This window comes from Lampetra planeri, chromosome 46 (genome assembly GCF_965212315.1).
Source record: "Lampetra planeri chromosome 46, kcLamPlan1.2.h2, whole genome shotgun sequence".
Taxonomy (NCBI): Eukaryota; Metazoa; Chordata; class Hyperoartia; order Petromyzontiformes; family Petromyzontidae; genus Lampetra; species Lampetra planeri.
In genome coordinates, this window is record NC_136152.1 from 1,825,128 (window position 1) to 1,848,741 (window position 23,614).

The 23,614-nt window shown below is 46.6% G+C and overlaps 1 protein-coding gene across 1 annotated transcript in view; it reads left to right on the forward strand.

The window, feature by feature from the left end:
• The window catches only part of LOC144733305 (dual specificity testis-specific protein kinase 2-like), a 52,477-nt gene that overhangs the window by 10,294 nt on the left and 18,569 nt on the right, over positions 1–23,614 (forward strand). The window contains exons 2-6 of the mRNA XM_078615134.1: positions 5,716–5,837; positions 10,316–10,364; positions 13,009–13,155; positions 15,583–15,665; positions 21,604–21,694. Of these exons, the coding sequence (XP_078471260.1) occupies positions 5,716–5,837; positions 10,316–10,364; positions 13,009–13,155; positions 15,583–15,665; positions 21,604–21,694 (492 nt within the window). The remainder of the gene's footprint in view (positions 1–5,715; positions 5,838–10,315; positions 10,365–13,008; positions 13,156–15,582; positions 15,666–21,603; positions 21,695–23,614) is intronic.

Genomic DNA, 23,614 nt, shown 5'->3' on the forward strand with positions numbered 1-23,614 from the left:
GCGGCTAACCCCGAGGCTGGGACCTTCCACAATGGAGTGAGTGGCGACCTGGTAACTTAGTTTTTTTTCCGGCGTTTTTTTGGATCGCCACTTTGTGCACCAAATGACATGGGGCGGGGGGGACCCCTTTTGAAACCAGTCTGGTGTCGAATTTCAGCCCCAACAAAGCATGTCGTGCAGTCTGAATTTAGTGTGGGAAGTGAGCATTGGCCAGTGATGGCAATGGATAAACATTGAGGTGTACCAAGGCGTTTTCAGCTTCCAGTTACTGTTTAGTTTGTTTTTTCAGTGTTAGGTTTTGATGGTTATAAGTCACTGTCGCCTTCAGTTTTTCGTCGTTCGTTTCTTAAGCTCAAGAAACAATGTGACCAATTGTTTACATCAATTGCCACTGGCTCTACAGCTTTTGGGAGGTATTCACCTTTTTGTGTGCCTTAATGCTCTGGTTCAAGTTCATTTTGTTTAACCAGATGGGACACTATATAAGAGTAAACCTGGGTCACCAAAATGACACTGGGTCATGGCAAAATCACACACCGATATTTGTTTTATTCCGTCCACTTTGTTTGTCCAGGAAAACCCTCGATGAGTATTCAGACTCGTTTTTATGAGGGTCCAACGTTGGAGATATTTTTGGCCACTTCCATTGACGAGTGTTTGGCTTGCGGTAGAACACCACGGCTACCTGCAGGAAAAACCCCACTCGTACAAGTAAATAAGTTTCCGCACTGGTGGAGTCAATCCACTCCGCTCTGCTGCCTCTGACCAACTCGCCTGGAATGCGCCCCATCTCGTCAGATCGCGGCAGTGAAGCTGGTGTCAACCTCGCTAGTTTTTCGATGGGCGACCACCGTGCATATAGCAGGCGTTAATGGCTGCTGTTGGCGCGATGTTGTGTACGGTACGTCTGTACACCCCCCCGCCCGCCTCTCACCAACCCGCACCGCAGGGCCTGGTCAAATATGGTCATGCAGCCCCCCCCACCGTGACCAGACGGCATAGGGAGGCTATTGCCCAGCGGCAGCAGTGGATTGTTCATGAACATGATCCTGCAGCTCCTGGCAGCTTTGGGAGTTGCAGAAATGTATTTGATCCGCCCCAAAAGCGCTCACGGGGCCCCCAAAGCGCCGGATTACTTTTGATTTCAAGTTGGGTGATGACTGGTTTGTGTAAGCAGGAGGGGCACGGTAAATGTGCACCGTGGATGATTAATGTTGGGCGTTGAGAAAATGTGTTCGCAAAACGTTCTGAACCTTCACCATTTGGGGATTTAGGGACGTTAGATAAATCCTGGACCATTGTAGGTTTGCACAACAGGGCCGTATAGTAGAAATAAAAAGCGAGCGGATCTCTTTGTGCTATAAAAGAACCAGGGTCGTGTGTCACGTGAGTCGCCGCGATCCACGCTGATGAACAAATAAATGGTATGCAGGCACAAACATAATTTAGATTTTTTGTGATTTACAAGATCCTATATGTACATGTACAGCCCTTGTTTCAACCACTGCTGAATGAGGGCCTCCCCCGTGTCCTGGCGGTCGTGAAGGTCATTTGAGCATGCTTCACTAAGCTGGTCACCAAGGTGGCGAACATAGATGCTGGAGCATAGAAGTACAGTACAACAACGGATTCTGCTGCACTGCCCTCTGATGACAAAATAGCCCCCTAGCCTTTAACACACATTCATCGATGTGTTGGTTAAAATCGAGTGTTATGCTCACCGTAATGTATTTAAATGCGGACATAGGGTTCAGTAATGTACTATTAGTTCGACTTGTATCGAATTGCATGAAAAGCTGTTTGAATGACGATGGAGCTGACGACAAAGAATAAATGACGCAGAATATACAGGACGGGAAATAAAAATGAGCGTGAAATAATTTTTTTGCAAGGTAGCTTGGTGGTTCAGAGGTCAGAATGATGACATCTGTTCACAGTGCTGACCTCTGGCTTTAAATCCAGGTTTCAATCACCTGTGGTTGAACTTGGCTCTCAAGTGTAGTGGGTTGAAGGGGTCAGCCTGATCGCCAGTTACTGATAATAAAATGAACAATAATGATATACTATCTTGATATCAGCATCATGTGATATTTTGTTGTAGTACAGTCATGAGTGAGTTTATGGTGTTAGGCCAGTCATCAATGACTGCACAAAAAATAATCACGTGACGCCGATAATACTATCAGGAAGAAATGAGGGGAAAAATATATAAATATTGTAAAAGACTGACCCGTTGTAGAATCTAATCTTAACAGAGGCATAGTGGAGGCCTACCTTTGTACCCGCCTTTTATCAGCCATTGATAAAATCGGCTTCATCCATCAGAGGCTTTATTTAAAACCTCTTTTGATGCTTTTGATCGTGTGTTATACATGGGTTATTTGAGGCGGCCTCCCCATAAATAATTTAATCAATGACTGACTTTCCTATGTAGTGGTTTTGCATGCTTATTTAGAGTCTTGTGCTGTAACGAAACCATCCAAAGGCGGCAACTGCTTTCAATACCATATTTGTAAAAATACACGTTTGATTTGAAACACGTAGGCCACCTTTTTTCCGAGTTTGGAGGTTATTAAATGGTTCGAAAAGACAACTTACTTACTCCTCTTCACTCCCTGTGGAGCGTAAGGCCGCGACAAGCCCATGGCCATGCCGGATGGTCTTGAGCAGCTTTCTTTGCTTGACACCAAGACAGGCTCTCCATGGGTCTTTATTTGGTTTTGAACGGTGCGTCGCCAGATGGTCTTCGGCCTACCCCGTGGTCTTTTCCCTCGTGGTGTCCACCGTAAGGGCAGCTTTCGCTATGGACTCTGGTTCCATTCTCAGCGCATGTCCCAGCCACCTGAGCCTTCTCTCTGTTACGTCCCGCGTTGTGCATCTTGAATTGGTCTTGATGTACAGGTCCCGGTGTGAAATATTGTTTGGCAAGAAGCTGCAGCAAATTTTCCTCAGGCAGTTGTTGTCAAAAAGGCGATAATACATACTAATTGGGGTATAACAAAAAAATTCCACACATTCATGCATGTGTCTATTGTTTAAAAACGAATATGGTATGCATCCAAAATAATATTTCTCAACCGCCAGGATGTTATATTTTATTTTTTAGTGGGTGTACAGTCGTCCGTGTTGTCGGTAGAGTCCCGCTTAGCGGGTGGTGTGGACAGAGCCCCCCCCAATGTCAAGTGCAGTTTGAATCCTTGTGTCCACGCCTCAGAACCATGCAGCACACGGCCCCAAACGCCTACTCAGTGCCATCTTAAAATGTGTTATTTTTTTTTCCGCATGATTTTTTTATGAAAAAGTGCTTACCTTTAAAGGTCATTTATTAGTTTTTTTTTTATTTTCTTTGAACCTATCTACGTGACTTTACCGAAAGACCCAAAGAATATTGGTCATTTATAGCCTTTATCTTCATGCCCCTGATGTGTGTGGCCTGCACTGCATCTTTGTCCTGTGGATGGTTATGGCCTCTAGACTAATCAAACCAAAAATGGCATGTGTATATGAATGTATTGTGGGGAGCGGTAGTGTCGTGGTTAGTGCACTACCCTACGTACCCGGCGACCCGAGTTCGAATCCCCTTCGCCACCTATAACCAGTGGCTAATACATGGACCAGTCCTGGGCCTCGCCTAGGTCTTCTCAGCCCTAAATGAATACCTGGTGTGGTGTGTACACATCACCACTGGGGAGACAAAGGCGGCCGGGCGTGATGCTGTGCCGTGCCGACCTCTTGACGCTTGCTAGCAACACTTGCCCCCATGGTCTGTTATGGTTATATGGGAGGATCTTTATCTTTGTATGAATGCTTGCGTACTTTTGTGTACCTTTGTTGCAGTACCTTGGCACCCTTTGAGAGCTGAGATTGTAAAAACTTTGCGATTTCAGATTTAATTGCGATGGTGGAATGTGGCTAAACGTTTAAACAAAGGTTGTGTTCTAGTACAGGTCTTTTTTATGGCACTGCACACATTCCATTGCTGTGAAGTGCCAATGCACATCGCAGTAAATCAATTTGGTCATCGTCTTCCCAGTCAAATCCAGAAAATCTGAGACTGAGGGTTGGTTAATTGCGTGTAAATGATCAAAAAAAACCTCCCCGGAGGGCTTTTTGAGTTGGCCATGCAACGTCGCATATCTGTAGTACAGGACACTCAGGCATAGGCGCATGTAAAAAGATCGGATTTGTGAACATCTGTAGAAATTCGTTTTTCCAGTCACAAATACCGCACGGCGTGCGAGTGGTTAATTGTCCATTACTGATATACAATGTTGCACTATACAACATATTGATTTATAAGCCCATCTGTGCGGACCTTTGAGTGTTATTACCACAATAGCACAACAAGTGAATGGGCTAATGAAGGAGCCAAGAGTTTGGCAGTACAGCAAGTAGGTGTGCGACATGTTTGAACCTTTGTTATTCCCCTCTTGTGCGTGGGGTTTTTCTCTTGGTGCTCAGGTACTCTCTAGCATACAGAAGCGCTCCTTAAGAGGAATTAGCCCAACGTCTCAATGCAGGGCCATCCTTAAATAAGTCTTGGGGCTCGGTGAGGCTTTCTTGTAAAAAGAAATGACACTGTCATATTGTTATTATCGAGTGAATGTCCACGAGACACGTTTTATACTTGGCTTGGTTTTGGTAGCCACCTTAGGTGGAGGGCTACGTGTCTCTTGGAGTAATATACAAAGGCACGCTATCGTACAACCCTTTAGTCATGAGCAGGTAAGAACCGATTGAGATAAATGATCGCCTTTACACGGAGCTAAGTTATACATTTTAATGTGGCCAAGACGAGAAAAAAAACGGCTTGCCTTGTCATCCCATCTTAACTATGGCACGTAGACAAGACGAGATGGCAGTGTCGCACACTGTGTACCCTGGATTAGGATCGTAGTGCTCGGTTTGAAACTTCCTACTGAACATTGAACTATTGTCATGGCCAACCTTTAAAACTATAAACCTCTTCAGATATACCCGGTGTTGCAAATATTTCTCGAACGCACTAAAAAACGCCCTCCAATTGAATGCATTCGGGGTTAATAAGTAACCTTGTGGTTTCTAAAAATTAACACGGTGCATTCTGACTTATTTGTTTGCTTAGCGACTGTAAACATTCCGCTGCCTCCTGACAGGCCGGGTGGGAACTTTAGCAATCATTCCAGGTTGCGGAGAGAGTATGTGTGCACCCGCACTGACCTTTGGGTGGAGCGGTGGCATTGTGGTTAGCAACCGTGCTGTCAATCCCAACGACCCTGAGATTGATTACCGGCCACGGCTCACGTCGCCGGCAAACATCTGAATGCACCTTTTTATGTACCTAAGGTTAAGGTGCAAGTCTGGAGCCATTTGAGTGGAAAACATTTAGTATGGCCGTGAGCCTCCTCTCTTGAGATAAGGGTGCAGCCATGGAATGTGTTGCTCCACATCACTGCTGGCGGAAAGGCCTCCACTCGGGGGAGCTCTAGAGAGCCACTTGATAGACTTGGCTTTGAAGGAGTTCCCGGTGTGACACGTAAACGTCAGCACTGGGTATACCAACGCTGGTCGGGCGTGGTGTTGACCACACCACCTGACGCATGCCTGCCCCTAACCGGCTTTCATAGGTGTTCACTAACAGCGCTCGCCCCACCACCATCCTATGGAGGCTGCACGGTGGGGATCTTTTATCCTTGCATTCATGTTGACCTTTGATTGACGTGTGTGTCCATTCAGGTGCGAGACAAGGGCACGGGGAAGGTGATGGTGCTGAAGATGAACATCCTGAGCAGCAACCGTGGCAACATGCTTCGTGAAGTGCAGCTCATGAACCGCCTCTCTCATCCGAACATTCTCGGGTACGCGAACCCCCACACCCTGCATCCGTTGAGGTGCAGCGCATGTACGCACGCAGGTGCGGCGCTTGTGCAGGTGCGGCACGTGCACGCATACAGGCGATTATTATACAAGTCCGTGAAACCAGACCAGATATTTCACTTGTCGGCACCACCCGAGGTGGCTTCACTTTAGCGCTTCCAATTTATTTATGTGACCAATAACAGTGAATTGTTTTTTCCAATTGAGCAAAGGTTAAAAGTGTAAGGGAAGAAGTGGAAATAAAAGTGTTATGACCTGCGTTGTGGTGAGTGAGTGGGTGTATGTGTTTTTGTGACCTGCAGTGTGGTGGGTGAGTGTGTTGTTGTGACCTGCAGTGTGGCGAGTGAGTGGCTGGGTGAATGAGTTTGTTGTTGTGACCTGCAGTGTGGACGAGATTGAACACTGGATGAGACTGAACAGTCAGTCTTGTAGTACGAGTCATCTGCACGGGTGGAAGAATCAACGAGCGAAGTTCACGGGAACAGTAATTAGGGTGGTAGTGATAAAAATGACAAGGAGACGACTTACCGGCGGTAGCTTTGTAAGAGCTTCCATTGGCACGGTTCCACGATTGCTGGGAATCGACCGCGATTGGTTGCTCTTCCCGGGCCAAACCCTAAGAGTCAGCATTCCCATGATAGTTCTTCAAGGCTGAACCGATCTCAAGCCAGGCATGGTCGGCAGAACATGCTGCACACATTTATCCTGGATGGCTCAATTAAACTAAACTAAACTATTTTTTATATTACCAGGTAAGGCCAACTGAGCTATATGGCTCTTTTCCAGAAGCGAACTGGCCACAAATGATAGCTCAACGACATGTGGACATTTATAGCAACCAATTTCTATAAAGGCATGCTTCTCAATTTTGAGGGACAAAGCGGGAGGACCTGGAGAAAAATCCACTCGACCACGGGGAGAGACATGCAAACTCCAAATATACAAGCATCGGGTTGGGATCAAACTCACGACCTCCTGTATACCAGGCAAGGTAGTTAACATCTCGCCACCGTGGCACCCCCAGTGGCAAGAAGGCCGGTGCACCACATGCAAGAGGGGGTTTTGTGACCAGCACCACGGCCAGCCACCGTTTACCCCCCATGGCAATGTTTACATGGTGTACCAAGTACTCATTTTGAGGCTGAGTTGAACTTAGTGAGGCCCTCGGATTTGGTTCTGATATCACTCGCCACTGATGTTAGTCGTGGCCAGGTATCAGTCAGGCTGCCTGGTTCATAGTGCAGTGCGCTCATCACTACCCCACCGCTCCTCAAATAGTGACACATATACATAAAGCTGGAATCACCAGCGAAACGTCGTACTTGAATTGTTAATGTTGTGGGTTTACTCTCCGACACACTGGCGTACTGTGAAGTAATAACTAATTGTCACATTTTGTTTAAGTGACAAACCCTACTAATTGGCTGTGTCGGATGGTGGTGGGTTAAAGACATTTATATTTACGCGATCCAATCCAACCCAACAAAAACCTTTATTACAGATAATATTGGTCGCGAAGGCCTACGTTTTAAACTCGCGCACAAAGCTGCCTGCATGGATGCCCACGGTCACTTGAACACTGGAGTGGTAATTTTTCGATTTAAAGCTTTCGTGACTGCAGGGATTCATCTTCTTGGTTCTTTCGGTAAAGTCACGTAGAAGGGAAATAATAAAATAATAAAAATAAAACATGATAAAATAATTCTCACGACGTTTCGGACACAACGCAAGCAGCCGTCCTCAGGTGAAGAACAGGTCTGTCGGAAAAACAGCGTCTGAATGAGCACCACCAGTCTTGGCAGCGTATATTTAAGCTGGGTTGTAGGGGGAAGGATGCCTTGACAAAGGAATTTGCATATCAAGAGGAATTTAGCATATTTATGGGAAATGCAGATATGGGATTAGTCACTACTTGTGGAATGCGTAGGAGGTGGCGGGGGGAGGGTTCAATGGTAAATGTTTTGTTTTGCTGTCGCTGTCATCTGTAGGAGGGGAGGGGGGTCTACTGGCGTGCCTGTGTCCTGCACTCGCGTATAGACCCCCACCCTTCCACCTCTTGACGCGGATGTGAATGTGCCGTCCTGGTGACTGACGTAGCCCTCCTAGTTTTAGACACTCTGCTATTGCTCGCGCCTGGGTGTGTTTGTGTTGAATGTGTACGGTCATGCTTTGACGACATATTCTGTGTACATTACGGCTCATTGTGTAACGCCGGCCATAACATGTAACAGATGACGTTTCCCACCCACCCCCCCTTCAAACCTGCCATTTCCTGTGATTGCAATCATTCCTCTGAGAGTTGAGTAGGGTATATAAATAGTGAACAGTTGAATATCACGAAATCCAGGCAGCTTTAAGATAACCATACTTTCCCACCTTCGTGTGGCATGCAAGTGTTCTGAACAAAAAATTTGCATGCTTAGAGCACCTGCTAATTCATAACAAACTCACGTGTGCTTTTATTATATTATTGTTCATTATTGTTTATTTGGATTAAACATGGCCCCAAAATTTCAGTTTGCCACCCTTACCAGTATGATCTAGTGATCCATGGCTGATGAGACTCAGAAGGTCAAAACCAGCCCAGGATTTGTTTGCTGAAGCACATGCAGCCTGATAATGTTGGTCGCCAAAGCCAACAGGATGATGGATCAGGTGTGTATTTATTTATTTGTGTATGGAGACAGAACGAAGTCCAGCTTATTTATAATATACATAAAAAAAAACTGGCATACAAAACGGCCAACCCAGTTGTGCATGGTTTTGGGTGCTTTAAACAATGTTCAACAACCAGTGCAATCGCACAAGTAACCCGGCTGCCGATCAAAAGATGCAATGCAGCCCACACCACGGCAGGGCCCAGAAGGTAAAAGGTTTGAATGACCTTCACAGGCGAGCCGTCTTTTTTGCTTTTTACAATGTAAAGTTGGAGCCAGTTTGTTCGGACAAATAGGTCGGCATCCTTTAAAACAACAACCCTTAGCCGTGTCTTAACTCGCGACAGCAGGTCGTGATCTGAAACGAAGCACTTTACAAATACGAGGTTTTGTCTGAGTAGCGTATGTACTGATGGCACATTCTCGGAGGCGGAGTGATAGGGCACCACTCCATAAACCCACGACAAACCCGAGTTAGATTCCCAGCCATGGCTAACGTCGGTGAATGAGTTGTTACACCCGCCACCACACCCCCACCCACCCCACACTCCATGACCGATACATTGTGCTCGGGAGGCCTTTAATCCACCGGGGAATTGATAAAGGGGCTGTAAATTACCGCCCTGAGAACAATCGTGCGCTTTATTAATTAAAATTATTTAATTAAAATATGACTATTAATCGCTATAAGTGGGACTTGAATTTTGCGTTAGGAATAAATTAGTTCGGGTCCCACTGGCAATAATGAATATGGATCCAAATTCATGCTTGATTTTCCTCTACTTGAAAAGTTAACATTTGCTTTAATTAGTGGCATTAAAGTGTTCCGCACTAATCCTGCCTCGGAAACGCCGGCAATTAATGCAGTAAGAGGGCTTGTTGTTTAACGCCTAACAATTTGTGTCCATGAAACATTTCAGATTATAATGGTCTCTTTTGAGATTGTAAAATCCCTCCCGTCTGAAAATTAAAATACATTTCCCATGAAGGTTCCAGAACTGACACCTTTTCACTTTCGCTCATGAGAAGTATTTAAAGCACCAGCGTTAAAGCGTTACTGGCCGGGGTCCTGAGAGGTCCTGCGAACAATTTTTTTTTGCGCCTGGGGATTTAAATAAGCGTTGACACATCATTTCCCCGGATATTCGTATCCCCGGTGGACGGTGAACATAAAATTAGGCCAAAGGGGGCTTTGGCTACCTTGTCCGAAGACCGGAAAAGGTTAAAGCCGCCAACAAAGCCGTACAGAACCGTTGCCCTCCCGTGCGTTCCACAATAACGCAAGGTGATGTGCTGTCACGTCGAATGTCTGCTGCTTGGCACCGCAATAAGGAAATGCGCTGCGTTGGAGTGGAGGGGGGCAACGTGAAGAAGTACGAAATAATTGCCGTGTAGTTTCACTTCAGCGGTTCGGACTGGCGTAAGCTGACGGGGGAACTCTGAACGTGTCCCTTTGTCCTCTAATGATGTCTGTGTGTTTTCTTGGGCTTTTGTCGAAACTGCAGCATAATCCATGGGGATGGTTGAGCCACATGGGCTTCGGGAACATTTGAGTCGTGCTCGTTTTTCAAACTGATCGCCGTGTGTGGGTCTGTGTCATTGTGCCCTGGCCATTAAGATAAGTCGTGTTTCCGAATAATGGCCAGGCTACCGAGTTGTACCGCACATCCTAAGGGCCGTGCGCATTCTGTGAGCAATACAAGGCGGCAACGGCCTGACAAAAGTTCTCTATTTTATTATCATTATTATGCGATCGTTGTATAAACCACTGTGACTTGGTATCATCTTCCTTTTCCTTGCAGGTACATGGGCGTTTGCGTTCACGAGGGACAGCTGCACGCGCTAACGGAGGTGAGACACAGAAGGATTGTCGTGAGTGGGAAGCCCGTCCTACAGACGGGGGTCAGGTGACACTGGAATAACACTCACCTGACCCCTCAATAGACATTCGTCACCGATGTCACACACACACACACATAGACAAAGATCCCCCGTATAGCCTTACCAGACTGTTGAGGCACGTGCTGTTAGCGAGTACCTATGAAGGCTAGTACGGCACACAAGGGGGTGGGTGACCAGCACCATGCCCGGCCGCCTTTGTCTCCCCAGTGACAAAGTTTAGACACATCGCACTAGCTTCTCAATTGAGGCTGAGTCGACCTAGAGGACGCCCCAGAACCGGTTCAGATTATAGTCACTGGTGTAGGTCAAGAGCGAGAATCGAACTCGCGTCGCCAGGTTCATAGCACCGCACACTAACCCACTACACTACCGCTCCCCACACACACACACCACTACTCACCAGCATTCAAATCACCCTCACCAGTTTCTTAAATGTTGCAGGATGCCTTTTGCAAGTCACCCCCACCACCTCCCCCCGCCTTCACACACACTCCTTCCCAATGGCACACACCTATCCGATTTTAATGTATAAGATAATCGGGCCGAATTATTTATCAAAGTGATCAAATATAAATTCGATGTCGCTCGCATGAGCTACTTATTATAAGCTTTCAAATGACCCCACCGTCGTTGAAATTGGTTGAGCGGTTGGGTAGGCGTGTTTCAGAACATACTTGCAACTTGGGTTGTTAATCGCTTATGAGTTTTTGGATGTTCGTTTACAGAATAATTTTTCAGCTCCAAAAGTTGTGGAATTGATAATCAAATCTGGTTCAACCTGAGTAACAATGTAATCGATTGGCACGCGAGAGCGTTCAAACATCGGTCATGGTTGTCACGTGACCAATGGTTGTCACATGACCAATGTGATTGGTCATGTGACAACCAATTGCACGCAACATATATGCAAATATATAGAACTTACAGCACTTTGGCAATTTCACTGCTGGATGAAGGCTGTACCACCACTCCATGTCAGTTATGAGGCTTCTTTCATCATATTTCACCACACTGATCAGTGATAGTTGGTGACAGTTTGTAAACCTATGATATTTAGTTTTTTTTATCGTGTTTGTGCATGTCAATATATATCAATAACACTCGTTTACTAAATTACCAACCATGAATCCATACACACAAAAATGCATGTTTACATACTGGCTGCTTATTGTACACACAACCACAGCAACAAAAACAGCTAATTGTAAATAAGTAGGCCTGTGTATTCATGACCTGCTGCTTCGAGTTATTTTCAAAATCCTTCGTTTGTGGCACTGGTGGCAAATGTGCATTTTTTTTGGTGTGCCGTTTGTGAGCGAGCGAGTGATCCCCCCGCCCGTAGAGAGGTCATTTGAGTATAGCTGCTGGCTGCATACGCATGCACTTCTAACATGCCACGGGGCTTCGTTACACTCCAGACTTGAACTGTGCCTTCCAATTTGTCATGATGGGGACAGGGCTTCAAATTCATTTTGTTTAACCGAGTGAGAATTCAGAGACCAGGATGAGTCTCATTTTCAAGAGTGACCTGGGGCATTAGTCTGTCAGTTGAGGGTGACGATCGCTGTGTATAATCCGAATTGAGTGATTTTGCAAATAATTTTAGAATTCAACAAATTTGGATCATTGGTGCCATCTTGCAAATAACGTCGTGGGCATCTTGAACGTCCGCTGTCCAGCGGATGGCCAGGGTAGTATGATTACGGCGATTACGCCCACGGTAATAACGATGGAGGCCGCTGGATTTGAACCGATGCAGCGTGACGTTTCACCGAAGTCGTCGCGCTTCATTGCCGCCTGCCTTCGAGGCTCGGGTCGCGTTCGGGTGTCCTCAAGGCTTTCGGTGACATCGTTGTTTTCATTGCCTCGGGTGGTTTCTTATTTTCAACTCTTGCCTTTCAACCGAAGGTTTTTTTCTCTTTGTACATTCAAGTAATGGTATGCCATTATCAATTAAGAATGAAATGGTCGAGCGGGCGTCTTACTTAAATGCGCATAAAGGTGTTTTGTGGCTGGTAGAGTGTGTGCGAGTGGTTGTAGTCGGTGTGCAGTCTGAATTGTGCAATCTGTGTGCAGTTTTATGCGAGCGTACCGATAATGCGAGGGCATCCTGAATGCAATGTCTCGGCATTTTATTTATTAATTGAGCGCCTGTGCTTTTGCGCCAAGCCGGGCAGCAGCTTCATGAATTGCAGAATGCGGTGTTGTCCTCAGACCGCCTCTAAGCTTGGTTAGCGGAGACAGTCCTCAACGATGTGCGTCATCGTCTGTCCTCTGCACCACGGCTACAGTTGGAGTTCTAAATAAACGGTGCCTGTGACCAAATCTCCCGGAATGCCGCCCGACTATCTCAATGGTCTCCTCAGCCCTGGTGCGGTGCATTCAACCTCACCGCCGGAGAGACAAAAACCGGGTGTGGCGTTGGTCACCCACGCTCTCGTGTGCCATGCTGGCCTTCACAGTTTCTCGCTAACACCACTGTCCCAAACTATTTTTGTATAGGCTACAAGGGGCGATCTGTGCCTTGGTACGTGTGACGACCAGAACCCTCAGTGGGTGGTGCCCATCGTAACCCGTGGCTTTATGTTCGCAGTACGTCAACGGGGGTAACCTGGAGCAGTTGCTGGACAGCCCCGTGTACCTGTCGTGGTTGGTTCGCATCAAGCTGGCCCTGGACATCGCGCGGGGACTCAAGTACCTGCATTCGAGGGGCGTCTTCCACCGTGACCTCACCTCCAAGGTGCAGTTAAGCGGTGCATCGCTTACGCGTGCAGTAAAATCATTATCGACGTTGTGGAGAATTTAAGTAGTGAGATGAATATTTGGACTACCGCCTTCGCGTACCTGCGTCTCCACTTAAAAAACAACATTGTTCTTTTTTTAACACGTCCCATCAGCCACACGGCCCTCTGGAAGTGCAGAGGTCCCGTGTGCACCGCCACCGCCCGGCTAATTTTATGGTGGTGGAGGTGTGAATCATTACATGCCGAACGCTTACCTAACGCACCTGCGTCTGTTTGTGTTGGTGGGGCAACATATCGCGTGTTCGCCTGCCTCACAGGATGGATACATGTTGGCAGGGCGTGGTCGGGTATGGAATCTAATCCCGTTGTCGGGCAGGCGCGCGTGTGTGTGCGCGATCCTCTACGCTTCAGTGAGCTGAATTAGCCTGCTTCTGCAGTCCCTTTCGAGGGCGTGGTCCGCCTGTTTGTTTTCTGCACATCCGTCCACGTTATATGTTGAGGGATACCGCATCAATCGCGTCGGGCCAGTTTGCTCTGGAAGGCCCTGCCGCCGCCTCGTACTTCCGCGTTGGCTGTGCAGGTTTACAACGTACGCGGGTTAGAGACATCAAAATTGACCGATCCATATTTATCTTTGGGTTAGACCGCGTGGTAGTTGTATACCAAAATTCTTGGCCGTTAACCTTTTGACAGGTACTATTCTACTTTACCGAGTGTTGACATCCCCAGCGTTTAACAGTACTCCCCTTTTTGTATTTGGATTGTCAGCCAACACCGGTTACAACAGCAAGTGCACCTATTGTTCTCTTTTAGCCCCCCTCACCGCCCCCCAAACACGTTCCGTTCATTGGCTACCACATTCAGATAAGCCCCCTCCCCCCCCTCCCCCTTAACTTGTATTTAAGAGCTTGTCTTTTGGAATTTTGCCTCACTTGATACAGTAAATTTAGCTGTGACGATCCCACCTGATGACGGAGACTTGTGTTGCCTCCGAAACGTCGTGATTTATAATTTTATTTCTATTATTATTTCTATTATTTTTATTATTTATTTTTACCTACGTGACTTTACCGAAAAAACCTAAGAGTATGAATCCTTGCAGTCACGAACGCTTCAAATCTAGAGTTAACTTTTCCACCACCAAACAAGATTGCTACTTTTACAAAGATGTTATCTGTACGTGCAAATCGATTCATCAGAGTCTCACCGGTAAAGCCCACCTATAAATGTAAAGGATTTTGGCATACATCAAAATCAAATACACGTCACTGTACTGGCTACGAAAACCAGCTTGTATATTACCTGCTGTATGACGTAGATTTAAAAACACGGTCGTTGACAAGGAAAATGGAATCGAATCTAAAAAGTGTGCAAGGGAGCGTGGAGAGGTGCACGATTGGACATGGACTGAGAAAACACTCAAGTTAGAGCTATCCGAGTGTTGCGAAGGTTATAATCGGACAGGGGCATGTCTTAGGGACATGCCATTGCCCCAAGCAGGAGAGGGGGGCGATGGCCGGCGGTCGGGGGAGTTCCACCGTGGAGACGGAGCGATGAGACCCGCTTGGATTGTTTTTATCGCGTGACGGCGACGGCTCATGGATACCTGCATCCAGCAGCGGATAGACCATTGCCGGTGACGGTTGTGGACGTGGTTAAAGACAACAAAGGAGGGGGTGGGGAAGCCCTCGCCGCTGGCTAAGAGGTCAATGAGGCCGTTTCTCTACGCAGAGACACTGCGTTCACAGACACTCGCGATCTTGACTCTTCCAGGCAAAAGTTGCGCTGGGTGGTTTTAACGACTGTGGGTGGGGAGGGGGTCATGGCTCCTTGTCACGCCCAGTGGTTTTCGTGGTGGAACAATCAAAAGGGAAGGGAAATAATAAAACGCCCAATGTCCACGGGGAGTATTGAGATTAGACGTGGGCGGTGCTTGAATGCCGGAGGGCGAGTTTGCTCGTTTGTTTACTTGCTCATGTTTTCTTTACAACATTTTTTGCAAGTTCCTGTATTAAAAAATAAGAAAACCTATTAAAATCTTCTTTCGACAACACTAGCCCCCCATCACGATCACTCCACGCTCGTATAAATGTTCTGCAACATTTCAAGAGATTCGGGAACATTTTATCACTTGCGTGTTTTATTTCTCCCAACGGTGGCGCGTAACTTTAACCGTCGGCGAATGAGAAAACTGGCAGGGACGCTGACATGTTAATTGTCTGCGGGGCTCCTGCGTGCGTCTCCTTGTGTTCGCAGGTGTTGCGGCGCTGCGGTTAAACACCTAATTCAATTCGGAGACGCGTTACGTAACGTCAGCTGCACACCTGTGCTGCTGCCGCCACCTATCGCGCTCTGCTTCTCAGCTCCAGAGTTGATCGTGCAAAGTCTGACTTTTTTTTGCGTTTGTTTTCTGACGATTGCAGAACTGCCTGATAAAGTACGACGATAGCGGCTACACGGGCATCGTCGGGGACTTTGGCCTGGCTGAGACGATCCCAAAGTGCAAGTAAATAACGCCACCAGGACACATTGCTGTTTTTTTACACTCTGTGATCGCGGCGTGATGAAGTATGGTCAAATAACCTCCCGCACCTCCACTCAACAGCTGCACAGGATTGGAAGGCCCTTCGTTCAACAGTGGATTAATTAAGGGCTCTATGTGTACAACCACAAGCCACATGGTTATAGTGTGTGTGATTACTCAGTCACGCAAAGTTGCCAGTTCAAATACCGGTCAGAGCTCAACTCGGTCTATCATACTTACAGAGGTGGATAAAATCAGTACTCGTGCTCCAGTGTGTTTTTTTTAGTTTTACCGCCGTGATGTTCAGCATGATGTCTGACGCTTTGCGTTGCCTTTGTTTGAGCTTCAGGAACTGATTTAATTTGGTTTGCCAAAGGTTGAGAATACAAATGAGATGGTAAACCGACGCAACCAATCATTGATTCTTGAATTAAATCGTTTCCCTGGATTGCAACCGTTGATAGCATCGCTGGTTGTTTGAATCCTTACACATCTGTGAGCGGTGGCACATACCTCATTTGGGCAGGAAACACTTTTACTGTGAACATTGGGGGGGGAAAAGGCTTGCTCTATCCCAGCCTGCAATGAAAACTCTCGCATATTGCCAAGGAAGTATTGTGTATGTGAAGGATTACATGCTTCAAAGTAAAGAAGTAATTGCAGGGACTCTGCACTTTGGTAATGACCCACAGCTTATAACCAACTCACTTTAAATGCACTCGATCTTATCAGCTTACACAAGCTAAGCTGTTTTAAGCCTGGTAGGTTACATCGGGGCTTGCCAGGCATTGTAAGGATGGGGTTGTAAAGTTGGCCAGGAGATAGCAGCGCTGAGTGTCGCCCCCCTCGTATGCCCTGGTGGGTTTTCTCCGGGTTCTCTGGTTTCTTCTCGAATGTCAAACACTCATCGGCACGCTTGGCCATACATCCCAATGCAGAAACCTCCTTCCTGCAGTAGAGTCTTGATACTCGGTGAGGTCTTTCTGGGTAAATAAATGGCATTTTTAAATCCTTTATATTAAGTTCGCTTGCGTGCTTGCGTGCTTGCTTGCTTGCTTACGACCGTGCAAATCTTTCGGTCGTTTTTTAACCCACTTCCCGTGATCCAATCGAGCTGACATTTTGCACACAGACTCGTTGTGCGAGACAATTAATGTTCGTGAAAAAAAATTCTCAAAATTTTATACTTTTTAGGCAAAAAATATTTATTTTACATATATTCTAATAAAACTCATTCATGGCTTTGGCTGAACGTAACAGTGTAAGAGCCCAGAGCGTAACCCCTCCACAGGCCGTGGCGGAGTAGCGCAGTTGGTAGCGCCCTCGCTTCCCATGCCAAAGGTCGCGGGATCGATCCCCGCGTCCTCCACAGGCGAATATATTTTTAAATCCTTTATATTAAGTTCGCTGCCACGCATATAAAGTATTTATAGTGAAAAACGTTGTTTTTACGGGTTATACTTATTACCTTTGCCCATTGCCTGGCAATCAAATCGCCCCACCAATGCAAACTGAGTTATAGGCAAAAGCACTGAGCGTTGGGTTATCCATCTGCTTCGTGTGCTATGTTCCATTGTATTCAGAAACAATCGTGGTCATTGCCAATATAGTTTTGAATTAATTTGCTACTAATCGTCTCTTGGAATTACTTTTGATAATGGAGAAACAATCCGGTGTGGTTAACTGCTGATGTTGGGAGAAAAAGAATGAATCTGTAATCTAAACTCGTACAGTGCCTAATATAAAGTCCACACGATTAGGTTTTTAGAGTGCATTCAATCAGTGGCAGTGGGGGACCCACATGGGGGCCAGGTCTCAGACAGCGCTGTGTGCCCAAGCGAAGTGGGATGATGTTCACCGAGATTGTGAAATGCCCAGTCTGTCTCTCTCTCTTGCTGTCACTGTGAGCAATGCTGTCGAGCAGCCTGCCCACATGGCAGGTAAGATCCCAAGTGATAGGTGGGTAGGGGCAGGTATGACATTTTTGTTTGTCTGACTTGCCAAGCAGTGCTTTGAATAGTTGGGCTGGCTCGCACACGAGATCTGTTTTTATGAAATCCGGTCACGTAAGACGAGCAAGGTCAGCAGATATAAAATATATATATAAATGTTTATCCCAAGTGAGAACTCGAAACCAGGATAGTCTCCTTTGCAAGAGTGACCTGGGGTAATTAGTCTAGCAGTAGGGGGCGATTGCTATGTATAGTCCCAACTGAGTAAGTTAATTTTCGAATTTGGCAAATTTGCACCCTTGGCACCAGCATACAATGGCCTACGCTTGCGAATTTCTTCAGCTAATCTTTAACATCCCCGCTATAAATAGTCCGGATGGAGCTGTGGTTGCTAACATCAGTGGCCAGTGATATCGCGCTGGTCCTGGGCAGCCTCCATTCACACTCATGACCAGCAAGGTGAAGTATGGTCAAGCAGCCCCCACGACTCTTGTGACCAATCTTATTGCAACGCGCCTTGCGGTTTTTACTTTGCCGTGTGCCAATCGGTTCGATCGTTCCCAAAAATAAACTGGATGCGATGATCAATTGCGTGACTTTTAGAAGAGTCCCGATAATCCATTTTGTAAATTATGAAACAAAAATCTAAAACTAATTTCTCGAATAGCAATCCTTGCTAGCTTAATAATAGGGTTTTTCCACTTTTTTCTGGCAACAAAACAGACGTTAAGATGTTAAAACACCAAACTGAAACCGTTTACAAGGAATCATGTCTGCATTAACCACAATACTTGTGGTCAGAATGCAAACAAAAAACATACTCTGATAATGTATGCATTGCTAGCTTGTCTCAATTCTGCTTCACGTACTTCTGTGTGCTCGGACGCGTCACTCACGGACGAGACCCGAGGTTGATTGTAGGTCAGTCGTGACTAAGAGCCCATTTCCCGTCCACTGCCCCTGCCTGAAGAGCTATTTGCCCCTAATCCTGGCCTGAGCAGTGGCACTGTTCACACAAAGCCCCTCTGCTTCTACAACTGCCAGCTTGCATCTCAGGCTGACATATTCGTCGATAAAAAAGGTGGGGGGTGGGGGGGTTGCGGGGAGTATTGGGCCATCCAAGGTGGAGAGGTGAAATTGACGATTCGCAAGTTCGTCACGGAATTGGAACCCCCGCTGGATTTTGTGCGCTCAGCGCTGCGGCGACGGATTTCGGTCAAATCCCACATTACGTTCAGGGTCACCCCTGTGAGCGGCCGACAAGGCTACAATTCACGCCGCTGCCAAGTTTCTGTGTCACACCTATGATTTTTCTTTTACCGCCACTGTTGCAGTTGACATCTGGTATTTTACCAGGTTAACATATGTATTTCTTTGTGTGTATATATATTGGCGGGTGAGAAGGGGTGCAGGTCATGTTGGGAATACGTCTTGGGAAAAAAAAAAGAGGAATAAGAGGAGACAGTCAAGGAAAGACCAAATAAGAGATTCATAGGACTGTCTTATAGAGGACCCAAAGACATGTTCGCAGGGCGGTTCATACACTTCAGACACTAAAAATGTGGACAATCGTTCCATTTATGACGTGGCTTCTTACTTGGACACAGCACATCAACCAATTAAGACGTCCAATTCCGCACCTCCGATTATAATCAACGGTTGGCTACGTACGGTGCGAAAGAAGTTCAATATACATACATAGAATTAAGTTTCAAAGAATGTCAGCCTTGCTTAATGGGGGGGGGAGAAAGCCTCCATAATAATCTAATTTCCCAAATGTCTAATTACCTCGTAAAAAAATACGTTGACTCATCTATTACACCTTGAATCGTGCTGTTGTTGCTGGCCCCTTGGCATCTTGGACCTTTTGGACCTGTACTCAACACATCTGTGCTCAAATTACTGCGGTGTCGGACGTACTCGGGCAACCTGACTCTTCATGCACGCTGGAATCGTATGTTCGGTTTCCTGTGTGTGTCAAACCGTTTTACGCATTCCACAACTGAGCCATGTATTCTATAAATATAAATGATTGCCTTCAAAGTTACACCCCATGGTGCATTTTCAGTGTGATTTCGAAAATTTTGCGGCCGTGGTGTTGCCTAATTGCCGGAGCTGCCCTTGGGTGGAGTTTGGGACGAGGAGAGGGAATCGCGAGATACCGGGAGAGACGGGAGAGATGAGAGATACGGGGAGAGAAGGGAGAGATGGGAGAAGCTGACAAGGAAACCAGAGATCCCCCTACCCCCGACAGCTCCCCGGTGCGTTTCCACGCTGTGCTTCGTGGTGTTTGATACAAGCCGAACGCCACGCGCATTCCAGGGCTTTACAGCACAACCTATGCAGGGACAAAAAAATAATAACTCCAGATAACCGCAATTGGCAGGAGAAGATAAAACAATGAAATCGGCAATTATTTTGCAAAGAACCGGGGTTCTGGTGTCGGAGCACGATTTATAAGTTAAATCTTCTTTAGTGTTGTCTTTCAGCTGTTCCGTTCAGCCTTCGGTTAAACTTGTTGCCACTGTTTTGGGAATTACTTGTGCACTTGCTGAGTGTGAAGAAAAATTCCGAAATCGACGAGGAAATACGACCCCAGAAATCGTGAATTAGCGAAAGAAGAATGATTGAATCGGGGGTGTGGCGGGAGCACGGGTTTACAAAGTGAAACTTGCCCAGTGATGCGTTTCATCCGCCTCCGCTGTCTTCGGTTAAACCCAGCGGCTGCAATGAGAGCAGTTTCTTGTGCACTTGTGGCGTGTGAAGATTTCCTCTTTGGTCAAGAGCGCCGGCATTGTTTTTGTGCCAAGAATAAGGCCCTGCGAGGAGAGTTTAAATATTTGCACGTCAATTGTGCGCTGACAAGAAGCCCTTTCTATGCACGTGCATACCTGGGCACCTTGCACTCACCACTGTATGTTTGTATGTACGTTGAACGCCTTTCGCACCCTTCCTTGCCAGCCGTGCTAACCGGAGGTGTGGGAAATGTGTTCGAAACCTGTGTTCAAAAAGGGGACCTGTAAATAACACAAAGAATAATGTAAGTCTTTTTCAACCACTTTTACTCAATGGCATGTGTCTCTGCCCAGGGACAGCTGTTGGTCTCCTCTTTACTTGGGACATGGGGTGGGAAACCCACAGCCCACGGCTTCACAGTCACATGGCCCCACGGCACAATATTTTTCCCATCGCTTTCCAAGCACCTTAGCCAGACTAATCGGGTACGAGTGGGGGATTGTTTAGGAATTTGTTTGTCATGGGTCCAAAGAAATATTTGGACCAGGCAGCGCAGGAGCAGGGTCGCTTACTCCCAGATAGCGTGCAGTGATTGGGTCACTGACCACTGGCACAACGCTTTTGGCTATAATAATCATAAGAATGGCTTTTATATCAAGGAAGGCCTTGCTGAGTCTCAAGACTTTTTCACGAGAGTTCCTGCTACAGTAATAGGTTTTTACTCTTTCAACTGGTCCAAAAACTGACACCTTTATACAAGGGATCATGTTTGCAATAACCACAACACAAGCAGACAAAATGCAAACAAAAAGAAACAACTCTGATGATGATAATGATATACACTGTCCTTGAAGTTGATTGGTCCACACCCGAGACAGCTTTTCTTAGAGCCTAGTCTCCATTGGTGTTGGGACCAGATGACGCCAAAAGGCGTACAACTCAAAAACAGCGCACTATCAGAGTATTGAGAGCTCGGAGTAAGCATTTACACTATGAGACCTCCTTTACCAGTGGCAAAATATAGTAATAGGTTTTTACCCTTTCAACTGGTACAAAAACTGACACCTTTATACAAGGGATCTTCTATATTTTGCCACTGGTAAAGGAGGTCTCATAGTGTAAGTTCCTGCTACATTGAGATGTTTGGCCAATTCCATAGGTAATCGCACACAGCACTTGCCCCAGAAGTCCTGGTGAGGCTATACGGTGGTGTCTTTGTCTTTGTTCTCCAGTGAGAAGGGAGAGCGGGAGCGCCTGGCCGTCGTGGGTTCCCCCTTCTGGATGGCTCCTGAGGTTCTCCGCGGAGAGATCTACGATGAGACGGTAAGCACAATAATTTGATCATGTTTTCACAAGTGGATACGACATCAACTTTCACATGTTGACGATTATTGTGAAAACGGGTTACGCATAACTTTGTCATGGAATTTTATGGTAAGGGATAGATATTTGAAAGGGGCGTGTTGTCTGCTTAAACATTTTATTCATTTACGAGGGCAAAGATAAACGCAGGTGGAGCGAAAATGAATTGCATAACAGGAACATGTAATTCCATCAATAACCTCATAAATTATATGGGACGCCAGTTACAACATGTTCACAGTTGCATTAAAAACCTTAGAAGGAAATAAAATAATTGAAAGCGTTTAGTTTTGTATATTGTAAAGCCATTCCAGCGGGAATGGTCGTTATTCAACTAGAGAAGGAGGCCTTTATCCATACGTGTATTGACAAAGGGTTACACTTTAAAATAATAAATACATATTGGACGTCGTGGGTTGTACGGTTTGAAGGTTCTCACTTGCGCGCCTATTCCACTCGGGACCAATAGAATTCAGCCAAGTCGACTTTATACGTTTACCCTGGTGAGAACTCATCAGACCAGCATAGAGCCTCATTTGCAAGTGACCTGGGTTGCCACAACGACCAATACTGGTGTTGCAATTGCTGTTGGTTACAGCCTGGCGCACTTAGTTTAATAGCCACCATAGCGTGAAGGCTTTACGTAAATAGGCATCGTTGTCATCCATTCGTTATCTGTCACCACCGTTCAAGGCCCTCCGTTTAATGAGTTATTCTCTCATCGTGGAGTCAGCAGCTTATGTGCACCAACCAAACCCCCTGGAACCTATGCAACATTTAATTTCTTCGGTTAACCTCGGTATTTGTCTGGGCATTGTCAGGGCTCACCTGCCCCCCCCCCCTCCCGCAGGCCAGCGACGCGTTTCGTAAACTGAGCGAGTCCAAGTCCCCCACTGCGAGACGTTGCTGCCACACTCGCGTGTTCTCCCCCAAGCGTTATGTGTGGGGGGAGTCCTTGGCAGTTCTGTGATTCGAGTTTTCTATCGTCTTGGCACCGCTTCTGACTTGCACGCAGGGCTAACGAGAACTTTTAAAGCCTTTTCTGCCTCAACGATGCTTTAATCGCTTCATTGCCAAACCACCACCGGTAATAAATGGCCATCCGTATCGTTGAACATTTCACACATCCCCGTGATCGGAAGGCTTTTTTTTTTATCTGCGTGAGCTTTATTTTGCCGCGTTAAATTTTTCGCGGCTGCGTTGTCGTACGGCTTTTCCCCGGCTGTGGTCACGGCTCGTACCGCTCGTCATGTACAATGTTTCGCTCCACGTGCAGTCCGGGAGCTTCTCAAACAACACGAGTTACAACCCATAAACCCAAAAACTCATCACAAAGATATCGAGCTTGTTGAACGCCCATTTTAGACGTTTACCTTTGGTTTATATAATGCCTGCAGCCAAACAAATATCGCATACTTTGTCATTAAACACTATGAATAGCCCTCGCTTGTCATAAAAGGTTATTTACTAGCCAGTTTATTTCTGTCAAAAGTCCTGCTGTCATCCAGCGCCCCTGCCTCATTTACATCCTAACCCCGCTGGAAGGACGGGGCAGCATGTGCGTGCGTGCGTGCGTGCTGTTAGTAGGTGCATACTTAAAGCTTTCGACCCACAGCAATGAGCCAAGGGACGGGTTAACTTTTCCGCACACACACACATGCGCGTGCGACATTGTCGTATGTCACTAACAGAGGGTCAAAAATTCCTCCCGCGAAACACCTTGAAGGTTGACGCGTACGGCCAAACAAAGCGTTGCGTGACTGCCGGGAATCACATTCCGGCTCTGATGCAAAGTGACACGCAGATGAGAACCTCATCTCTGCTTTGCAGAGGTCATGTTGACACTTGAAAGGTTCCTGTGTGTCCCACGCACCTGTCACG